An 11,743-nucleotide genomic window follows, 5' to 3' on the forward strand; every position below is an offset into this window, starting at 1 on the left:
ATCCCTGACCATTCCCAACCCCCTGGCTCCATCCAGGTGTGCCGCAGGTGGCCCAGCTCACCTGTAGGGATGCAGGTTGCAGACGGTGACGGCTGGGAACATTTTGGGCTCGGAGTGCATGGACATGGTGAGCACCACGGGGTAGGCCCAGAACTGGCGGAACATGAGGCCAAACTGCCAGTAGAGCATCCCGAAGCTGGCCAGCAGCAGCAGCGTCCAGAACGCCGTCTTCATGCGGTTGCTGCCGGAGCACACCAGGCGGATGGTGCCGTGGATCGTGGTGTTCTTGCAGAAGAACTCGAACATCTCCCTGAAGGAGCTGTAGAACTCGATCAGCCCTTCCTGCCGCGCTTCTCCTCGCGGTGGCTCCATCCTCTAAGTGTCCTCCTGGCCATGGGAACAAATGGGAAAAGCTTGTTAATCTGAGGGAAGGGCTTTTCCAAGTGGCCTTTCCAAAGAGACCTTTTCCAGACAGGCCTTTTCCCTTTTCCAAAGACACCTTTTCCACATGGGCCTTTTTCAAACAGGACTTTTTCAAATAGGTTTTTTTTCCCAAAGAAGTCTTTTCCAAAAATACCTTTTCCAAAGAGGCCTTTTCCAAAGAGGCTTTTCCAAAGAGGCTTATCCCAAATGAGCCTTTTCCAAAGAGACTTTTTCCAAATGGGTTTTTCCAAAAATGCCTTTTACAAAGAGGCATTTCCAAACAGGCTTTTCCAAAGAAGCCTTTTCCAAACAGGCATTTCCCAAATGGGCTTTTCCAAATGGGCTCTTTCCAAAGAGTCCTTTCCAAAGAGGCTTTTCCAAGGAGGCCCCAGATCAGTTTGTAATTAGGAAAACCTGCCATAAAAGTGCAGAGAACCTGAATCCAGGAAGATCCCTGGAATCTGGATCCAGGAAGGAGCAAAGAACTCAAATTCTGCTGCTTCTGAGGAACTGGGAGTTGTTTTCCCACACTACCACAGGATTTCTCTGCCAGTGTGTATTTGGGACTAATTCCGGGAAGTTTGAGACCAGAAAAAGTCAGGAATTTTTTTCTTTCCAAGAACTCCAAGGAGCAGGGTTTATTCCTGAAGTATCAAGCCATTGTGGATCCACACAGATTTGTAATCCATGATTAGGGGAAGATTTCTAGTGGGATCTTCTGCTTTCAATGTTATTATTATTTATTATTTATTCTTGTTCTACGGGCCTAGAACAGGAGAGGCTCAAAACCACCCCTACGGCTTCATCCTTATGGCAAAGAATTAGGAGAAGTTCAACTTGGAAGCGGTTGAATTGGAACCTGGTTTTAATTTTTGCTGTAGGATCTCACTCTGCAGAATAAACAGGATGAAATTTCTCTCGGAACTCTTCTCCAAGATGAAATACAGGAGGTCCAGACAGGAATTTTGGATGGATGGAAATGGAGAAACACACCTCAAGAGGGGATGAGCCAAATTAGGGTGTGGATAAAGAATTGAATTCTAAAAACTGAGTTCTAAACCTGTAGAAACCACTGGAAATAAAATAAAACCGCTCTCAGGTGTTTCTGAAGACCACCAGAATATTAATTAATGTTATTAACAGTGATTTTGCCACATTAATATGAATTTAAGTCTTTGTATTTTACATCAGTGAAAAGGCAGCACAGAAATTAAAAATCACTCAAAAGAGTGGCATAAATAAAAATAAAATCCAGATTTTTTTATCTCCCGGTAATTAAAGCTATTCCAGGGATAATTCCACCCTTCCTGAGCATGGACAACTGGCTCTGGTGGCAGTTTGGGACACCGGAGTGACGTTGGCATATTTCCACGTCCGGAACATGACAAGGTGAGAATTTCCAACATGACAGCAGCATGTGAATCACCCTTCTCATTATGTCATTAAAAGAAGTTTACTGAGTCCAAACTTTGGAACAACCTTAGCTCCAAATAACAAAAAAATCTGGGATACAGGGTTAGAGTTTGAAATTGAGGAGAGCAGAAGTAACTGAAGAATTGTTGGGAGAGGTTCTGTGCTAATGAATTTAAAGCTCTGAGTCTTTATCCATGAGAAAATGTGGAAATAAAAGGAATAATTACCCAAAGTTAATGCTAAAATAATCTACTCCTTGCTCATGAGGAAATGTGGAAAAAAAGGAATAATTACCCAAAGTGAATGCTAAAAGAATGAATCAAACAGTTTAATCTCTAATTTTGACTCAAAAACCCCCAGATAAATCCTGGTTTTCAGAGATAATTCAGTTTTCAGGTTTTCTGAGTAGGATTTTAAGTTTGTGGTGAATTCATCTTCTTTATATCTGCATTATTCAAATTAATATAATGAAAAAAAAAATTAATAAGGGAAAATAATTCAGAAACAATCTGGGAAACAGCACAACCCAACATTTCCAGCTATAAATACAAAATTAAACATTAAGAAATCAGATTCCAACCAAATTGGAGCCCCTCCCCCACTGTACCTTGGCAGAAACTCTGATCTCTGAGTGTGTAGAAAAGCCACTAAACCCAGCCCTGGGCTTAATCCTGAGCAGAAGTCAAGTCCTGGCCCAAAGCTGTGGAATTTGGGAGTGCAGAGCTCTTGGGAGCTGTCCAGCCTTTATGGAGGGAATTGATGACATCAAAAGGGGCAGGACTTGAGGGAGAGCTCATGGAAATTATTCAAAGCATGATCCAGGGAATAATAGGAAGTGAATAAACTGGCCAAACGGGTTAATGTGGAGCTTGAGCTGGGTTTAAGTGCTGCTGGCATGTTCACCTTGATTTTCTTCCCCCATGATCGAAGTCATAGTTTCTAGGGAAATAACTATGGACTCCAGGATGTTCTTCCCACTCTGGATTTTCCCAGCTACGGAGGACCTTTCTGCCTTCATTCCTTGTTTTCCAGAGCCTGGCAGGATCCCAGGGAAGCGAAGCCATCAAAGTGTGCTTGAGGAATTGCATTCCTTGGTGGAATCTCAACTGATCAGCGGGGATTTCCTCCTGATTCTCCAAGAATAGCGCTCATCCCATCCCATCCCATCACATCCCGTCCCGTCCCATCCCGTCCCATCCCATCCTGTCCCAATCCCATCCCAAACCCAATCCCATCCCCATCCAGAATTCAGGTGCTGAGATGAAAACAGAAACAAATCACCCCTGTTCAAATCTAGTTTTGGGGATGCGGTTCAGTTAAAGAGTGGCAGAAGTGATGGAGAATGGATTCAAGGTATCTTGGAGACTTTCCATGATTATTTTTGATCCTTTCCCACGTGGAAAACAGTTCCGCAGGGAGGTTTTTTTTGTGTGAAAATAGGAATATTTGGGTTCCAGATGGAGTTTAGAGCCCCAAATCAGAGCCTGCCTTTCCAAATTGGATTTTCTCTCCCACTGGAAGCTGTGAAATATCAGCATTTGCAAACAAACAATGGGAATTTCTTGTGAAATTTGATTCAGAAAGGAGAAAGGACAAAGGTGAAGAGAAGCAAACTTCCCTGATTTCAACTGATTTCAATCCTACTTACACTTGATTCATGCTGGATTTTGTTCCAGAAACCCCTAAACGTGTAGAATGTTCCTCTCAAATTTTTAAATTATTATTTGAAAGATTAAAATATTCAAATCCTAGGATGCTGTTTTACCCCTCTTTAATATTAAAAGAAAGTTTCATGAAATATACGTGGAACCTGGTCTAAATAAAAAAAAAACAAACAACCCAAACTATTATTTTAGAAACTTTTCATTAAAAATTTTAATTCAAAAATTTTTACAATTTTAATAATTTAATTTTTAATTCAAAAAGAAACCCAATTGAACAAAGAGCTGCAGCAGAGCCACGTGAAGAGTTAATTAGCTAAAATCTCATTAAAAACCTCCCAGCACTGTGAAACTCATTCTGTTCAAGTCTCTCTGTCCCCCACCCTTCCTTCTCTCTCCATCCCGCGTTGTGCAATGGAAAATGCAACAATCAATCCCTGACAATGGAATTATTGCACAAGGAGCAGGAACGATTCAGCTCCTGTTGCCTCACAATGGCAGCACCTCAGAAAAAAAATCCCTGCAGAGTTTCCTCCAGGATTTCTTTTTTTCCCTACAGGGAAATAGGGAAAAAACTGGATCAGCATCACTGAAAAAAGATCCCAGTTTGGTTGGCTCATTTTTATGGATCCTGAACTGGGAGAGAAGTGGGGGGAAACTCCTTCACTACTTAAAAATGTGGTGTTTTTCTCTTTTTAAGATGCAGAGATTGTGGAGATAAGAGCCCTGAGAAAGTCCTGTGGGGTTGCAGGGCTGTAATTAGAAATTCTGAGTAAGAAATGTTGATTAGGGCTTGTAAGGGAGAGAAGGAGAAAATGTTTTTTGTGTCCTGAGGAGCAGAAACTCCAGACATGTCCAGAAGGTTCCTTTTCCCACTGGATCTTTTTAATTTCTTGATTTTCATGGAATCACATCCTATTTAATTGATGAAGGCAGTAGAGATAAAGAAAATGAAGGAATTTTGCCATTTTGCTTGGAAGTTTTCACATATGAACTGTGCAAACTCTGCCCTTGATTATTATTATATTTATTTATGGATGATAAAACGGTTCTCAGCTAGCTGATAAACTACTGAAACAGAAATAAATACCAAATTATAACAAGATGCCAATATGAGCCAGCCAGAGTAGCAGGAGAGTCCCATGGATTATCCTGCAGGCACTAACGGAGATTTTAGCTCCCTCACCTAAAAGTGAGTCAGTGAGTTCACATTCCTGGTGGGATGGACTCATGAAATCAAGGAAATCTTCTGTCAAACAGGTTTGTTTTTTTGTTCTCGAATATTTCCTTACACCTGAAAAATGTTTTGGAGAGGTTTGAGTGAAAGGAGAGGCTCAGCTCATCCTCTAGAACTCAAAGATTAAAATATTTTGCCCAATTGAAAATTCCCAGAACAATAGAGGAGGGTCTGGCAGGGCAGGGGTGTGAAAATCCCACCTGAGCTCATTCCAGCCTCTCATTCCTGCAGATTTTCCTTAAGGGACTCTGGAAAAATTCCAATTCCAGCTTTCCCTGGGCCTCTCCACACTGAGGCTCTGCTGAAATTTGCTGTCCACTGACCAACTCGCCTTGGGATGAACTTTCTCCCTGGCTGTGTTTATCTCAAATTATCCTGCGCTGTTTCCTGACTTTCCATTGCTGTGTTTTCAGAGATTCCCACTTTTTCCTTTGGATTGGGAATGCAGAAAGCCAGCCCTGGGCATCCCCTTACTCCAGCAGAGGCAGGGATGCGGAGGAGGAGAAATCCTGCCCTGGGGAGGCTTTGCAGCCACCTTAATCTCGAGTTTAGCAGAGCTGGCTTTACTCACATCGCCCCTTCCTAAAATGGAGTTTCTTTCCCTGGAATGCCCCTGCCAAACTCTCTTCCCACATTTTCTCCCCTCACACACCAGCCCGGTTTTCCTCTTGGGAATGAGTTCTGGCTCTCCCTCTCCCTGCTTTCTTCATGGCCACTGGATCAGCCAGTCCATCCAAACTCCCACTCCAAACTCCTGTGGGCAACTCCAGGAACCTCCCAGTGTTCCTTCTCTGCCTCCTCTGCTTTTCCCAGTCCTTGCTCTCCCAAACCTCTGGAAGCAGAATTCGTTTGTTCAGGAATTGTTCAGAATTCAGTTGTTCAGTGCCTGCCCTGGAGAGCTTCCAGAAGTTTCTTCAGGGCCTCCCTGTGATCCTGCCGAAAAGTGCTGCTGAATTCCTGCATTTTCTGGATGTTCTCCTCCTCTCTTGGAACGTCAATGGAGCTCTGCACACCAAAATTCCCTCTGTGAATCCCTGAATTGCCTTTTTCCCCTCTGGGAATCCCTGAATGGCTTTTTTTACTCTGGGAGTCCCCTGAATGGCTTTTTGTGCTGCTGAATTCCTGTATTTTCTGGATGTTCTCCTCCTCTCCTGAAATGTCAGTGCAGCTCTGCACACCAAAATTCCCTCTGGGAATCCCTGAATTGCTTTTTGTGCTGAATTCCTCTGTTTTCTGGATGTTTTCCTCCTCTCCTGGAATGTCAGTGGAGCTCTGCACACCAAAATTCCCTCTGGGAATCCCTGAATTGCTTTTAGCGTGATGCTTTGAGCCCTGCCTGGGGAACTTGTCTGGAATTCCTCACAGGGATCTGTACCTGCAGAACTGGGGTGGCCCTGATGTCCCAATGCTGCCAAACCTGCTCCAGGCGGAGGTGAACACCTCTTAACCCGTGCTGGGCTCTGTGGCACACTTTTATCCCCAGTTTTCCAAAATGAAGCTCCCTAGCAAATCCTCCTGAGCCTGGCAATGAGCACATGAATAATCTGCTAATCACCAGCCGTGGAAGTATTCCTTAATTACCCCTCTGTAATGAGCAGGCTCCACATCAGCCCTGCCCTGGCTGCAGAGGGTTAAAATCCAGCCTCAGCACCAAAATCCTGCTGGTTCCCGGGATGAGCAAGCATTCATTTCCACTCACTCACCTGGCTGAGGAAGGTGGCTGCAGCTGCTCCTGGCATCCCTCTGGAATAACTATTCCTGGGGTTTTGGGGTTTTTTTGATTCTCTTCCTCTTCTTGTTTCTTTACTCACAGCTCTTCATCAGCACCGTGTCCCCACTCCAGATCTGTCACCCCCTCAAATCCCAAATATTCACAGGGTGAGATCCTGCTGGATGGGTTTTTATCCTGCTCCAGGCTCCAATCTCTGATCAGATCCAGTGGGATCTGTCAGAATTCCGAGGCCATCAGGGCTGGCAGGGGTTGGAGAACACCAAAACCTTCTTGCTCCGCAGACGTGCAAGGTGCAACCATCCTGGAATGACAGGCACCATCGCTGCGTCCTGGATGAAGAAAAAATTCCCCAAGCAGTGGCTCCAACTCCTGGAAAAAGAGGGGGGAAGCACTCCTGACTCCTGGAATGGTCCCCAGAACTTTCCCAAGGCTTGGCAGCAATTCCCAGGGGTTAATCGATCCAGGAACTTCAGCTGGGAACTGGAGCAGATGTCAACAAGAGGAAGAGGTGCTCCAGTGTGGCACCGAGGGAAGGAGGGGATGAAGAAACCGGGAACCGACTGCGCAAGGGCAAAACAGTCATTAGCAAATCCTAATTAAAACTGGTGATTACGTAATGCCTGTGTCAGCTGGCGTTCCTCTCCCAACCCGACGGGGGCTTTTTTTTGGGATAAATCCAGCTGCAATTCCATGTTTTCCATCTAGAGGATTTCCCCACTTCCTCCCACAGCAGCTCTGTCTGTGGAGGAGTTGGGAATTGCAAATGAAGCTCTGTGCAAACTTTAAAGAACACAGGAATCTTCCTCTGGATGCAGGGAATAGTCTGGATAGAGGGGAAGCGTTGGGGCTTGGAAAAAAGAGATTGTTTGGAAGCCTTTAAATGCTGCTGAAGGCAATCCCAAAACACCAGGCCAATGCAATGGCTGAGGTGAAATATTCTGGATTCATTCAAACCTGCAGGAATGATTTGGGAGAGCCCAAATCCCACCCGGTGCTCAGGCTCTGTTTGCTCTGGGGTGTTTATTAACATTGTTTCCATACATTAAGTGCCGGATTCAACCTGTAACCCTTAAATTTTGCTGTTAAACCCCTGCTTTTAATTTTTTTTTTCTGTGCCCCAAAACAATCTTTACTCATCAGTCAAAGAATAAAAATGCTGCCATGTGACTTCCAGGCCCCATTTCCTCCATGAGTAACCCAGAGCGAGGAGGGCACAGGAACAGCACAAATATTCCTGGTCGGACCTGTCTGATCAGCGCCAGCAGAAATCCCCAAACAAAGCCCAGAAGAGATGGATCGGGAAGGGTTTGTGACCTCAGGGACGCTTCATCAGGAATTGGGAGTGCCAGGACAAAGGCAATGGCTTCAGAGATGGGATACTGGGATGGAATTCTTGCCTGGAAGGCCCTGGCAGAGAATTCCCAAAAAATCTCATCCCTGGAAGTGTCCAAGACCAGTGGAGCGGCCTGGGATAGGGGAAGGTGCTGGGGTTGGAGCTGGATGGGCTTTAAGGTGCCTTCGAGCCAAAGCAGTGGGGGATTCTGTGTTTTCTCACCCAAACAAAGGCAGAATTCTACAAATCCTTCACAATTTTTGTCCCCATTCCCATCCTGTTGGCCAAGGGGATCTGGAGCGTTTCCCAGCACATTTAAAGGAAAAAAAAAAGACCCAAAATCTCCCAGACAAACCAAACAACAAACTCAGAAGAATAGATTTAATTCCACCCACCAGAAGCACAAAACCGACGGCAATAAATCCCAAAATTCCCAACTCCACTTCCTTAAAAACCCACCTGGGAAGCTGCAAACTCTTGGAACTTTTCTCTTCCAACCTTGGATAAATCTTTTTGCTTCACCTGCGAGGCAGCCCCAATGACACGGGGTTGATTGTTAATTAAATTGTTAATTGGTGTTTGTCCAGAGCACCGCTGATGTCACCTGCCCTGGGATGGCTTCGTCAGCACTCCGTAATTGCAGCAGCACTGCTTGGAGTCATTCCACCCTCGTTAAAAATTGGGGGGTTTTATGGGATATTCCTCGATCTCAGCTGGAATGTGGAGAGGCCCTGCCTGCTCCTGGATTATTCTGAGCCTTTTAAGGGGTATCAAATCCCAAATATTTTGGCTGTCAGCTTTTCCAGGAGCTCCTTGCATGCCCGTTGCTCAATGCTGAGCACTTTCCTCTCACTCCAGCACATCAGATCTGGAGATTATTTTCACTCCCAGGCTGCTCTGTCACAGATCTGGAGATCAGCAAAACTCGTAACTTGAATTTCCCGTGTGATCCATTTGATTTGCCTCGAGGAAGGGAAGGTCTGAAGCCTTTCCCTGCTGTTTTTCCTGAAATTTGGAATTTTTTGGAGAGGGATTCGCTCCTCACACAAGGACTCGCTCAAACCCCCAGTGCTTTCTGTATGAATATTGAACAGTAAAAATATCCTGGGTTTCTCCATTGTCCTGGCGTTTTTCCTGATTCTCTTCATTACCCCTGGTATTTTTTTCCTGGTTTTCCTTATTATCCCTGGTGTTTTTTCCTCCATTATCCATGGGTTTTCTCCACTATCCCTGACATTTTTTCCAGGCTTTCTTCATCATCCCTGGCAATTTTTTCCTTATTTTCTCCCTTATCTCTGGCATTTTTTCCTGATCTTCCTCATGATCCCTGGCACTTTCTCCTGATTTTCCTCATTACCTTGGAATTTTTTCCTGGTCTTCACCATTATCCCAGCATTTTTTTCCCAGTCTTCCTCTTTATCAGCTCAGCATGGATCTTCTAAATTCTTCTTATAGTCTAATTGTTATTATTATTACTATTACTATTCCGTTCTAAACAATTCAAAATATTTTGCCACAAAAAACTCACTACAGAATCCCAACTGATTCCACAAAAAATGATTTTCTGGGAAGATCCAGGCAGAGGTTCCCTGGCTTTAAAGGAAGTTTGGGAATAAAGGAACCCCGGGCATTGGAATGGCTTTGGAAGGGGAAATAAATGAATGATGATTAATAGTCCTGCAGGGCAATAAATTAATGATTTAATCCCAGGGAGTGGGGTTTGAAAAATCAAATCCCACTGGAGAGGGTGGTAAGAGCAGGGAAAGCATTCCAGGGAAAGTGCTGGAACGTCCCAGCAGGTGGCTTTGCACCTCCAGGTGATGTCACCCACTGCTGGCTCCAATTATCCCAATTGTTTTTGGGAAAAGCAGGATGGGAGCTGGATCTTTGGGATAAATCAGGAAGAAGATGGAGTTTTCCAATTCCTGAGTCTGGAATTTCCTCCCTTCCTGTCCATCATCACCATGGTCACACCTGACCTCACCCAGGAGAGGAAACCCAAGGAAAAACACTCAGATTCCAGAAAAATTATCAGGGATTCCACAATGCTTGTTAATTGCTGAATTTAACCCATTAATTTGAGTGCTCTGCCATTCATCCAGGAGGAAAGGAAGGAAATCCCAGCAGGAATGATGGGAATATGAACTTGTCTCATTACTCTTCTTATATTCTAATTATTGTTCTGTTTTAAACAATTCAGAATGTTTTGTCACAAAAACTTGCTGTGGAATTCCAACTGATTCCATGAAGAATGATTTTCTGGGAAGATCTGGGCAGATTCCCTGTTTTTCTCCATTATCCCTGGCATTTTTCCCCTGTTTTCCTCCCCTTGGGAGGACAAAAGGCCGGAAATAAGGGAAAGAAAACACTCGTAAATTGCATTTTGGGCAAAGATTAAAACAGCACTGACTCAGGAGCATTTCCTGAAAAATTCCTAACAAAAATTCAAGGAAGTTGGATTATTTTAGATGGGAAATGCCATTGCCAGTTTAGACCTGGAAGATGCATCCCCCACACACCTGGAAATGGAAGGGAATTCAGGAAGGCACTCAAAACCTCCGTGCTCTTTTGCTCAGGGATCTCTCTCGGGTTATCGTTTTGGAAATCTGCACCCGGGCCTCACCATCCTCGCAGGGAAGGATTTCTTCCCAATATCCACCTAAATCTTTACACCATCTCCTGTCACTCCATCCACAGCCTCCTTCCATCTTCTGTTCTATGGGAACCTGAAGAAAATATTCACATTTACAGCAAAAAAACACCCAGGAAAGGAAAACAAGACACCACCGTAATTTCTGAGAAATCCAGCGCTGAGCTGGACTCTGCTGGTGTTTGTGGGTCCCTTCCCCCTCAGGATCTGTCCCAGCCAAAGCTCCGGACTGTTGGGACACGGCTCCCATGCCCAGGCTGGGATTGCTGGTGTTAGAAATGACAATATTGTATCGGCTTTGGCATTTATGCACTGGCTTTTGTGAGTTATTATTGACCACAGAAATGTTGATGTGGTGCAATCTGTAATTCCTTTTAAGTGCTTTTTGGTATAGTATAATCTGTCAGTTTATGTATGTACCGTGTAAAGCGGTGTGATAAACAGAATAATCTTATATCTAATCCATAATCTAAACATTCTTAGCATACTATTAAAACTATGTCATGTTAAAATGCTTTTATTTGTGCAGCTAACTCAGATAATTAGTGGGATTATTTAATGAGATAATGAGTGTGAAACAGCTATGTTTCATCTGTGATAACAGTGACAAGAACCAGGATACCAAGAGAAAACTTTTTTACTGACTTTCCGGTTATCAGGAGTGTCAGAACAACAGAATAGAGCCTCGAAAAGAAATTAACTAAATTGATTTAATCTACAGGGTGGCATGCAGACAAGTCAAAGGTGAAAACCAGGCAAAAAAGTTCCTAGAACATGTCTACTCACAAGGATGCTTGAGTATGTATAACTCTCATAAATATGCATTTAATCCATAAGTGTAAAAATGTACATTTTTTACTGTACAAAGAAATATATTACTGTAGAAAATATACAAAAATAATAATTACTAAAATTAATAAGAATATTAAAAATTATAAAAAATTATCCTGTATTGTAAAAATATCTTTAAAATATCATTTTAAGCTAACGGCGTGCTTTTGCCAAACTGCCAAGCACCCCAGCGCTGGATATTGTCCCTTTTAGCCCTTATTAAACTTTTTTCAAGTCTTTTTAAATAGCGACCCCTATTTCTCACGGTTGGCGTATCCTGGCCAGGACCGGACCATCCTGCGCTCCCTTCCCGCTCGGGATGTGCCGCCATCCCGGATTTTTATCGCCTTGTGTCGCGACAGGCGCGCGCCGCCAGCCCGGCCCGGCCTCCCCTCAGCGTCCCCGCCGGCCCGGCCCGGCCTCCCCTCAGCGTCCCCGCCGCGGCGGGAGCGGCCCCGGAAGC

At 44.3% G+C, this 11,743-nt stretch overlaps 1 protein-coding gene across 1 annotated transcript in view; it reads right to left on the bottom strand.

Annotated features, from left to right (window-relative positions):
* The window catches only part of SCNN1D (sodium channel epithelial 1 subunit delta), a 30,844-nt gene extending 19,491 nt beyond the window's left edge, over positions 1-11,353 (bottom strand). The window contains 2 exon segments of the mRNA XM_015648545.2: positions 62-387; positions 6,438-11,353. Coding sequence (XP_015504031.1) covers positions 62-372 — 311 coding nt within the window. The 5' untranslated portion in view covers positions 373-387; positions 6,438-11,353.
* Between the last annotated feature and the right edge of the window lie 390 nt (positions 11,354-11,743).

This window comes from Parus major, chromosome 21 (genome assembly GCF_001522545.3).
Source record: "Parus major isolate Abel chromosome 21, Parus_major1.1, whole genome shotgun sequence".
Lineage (NCBI taxonomy): Eukaryota > Metazoa > Chordata > Aves > Passeriformes > Paridae > Parus > Parus major.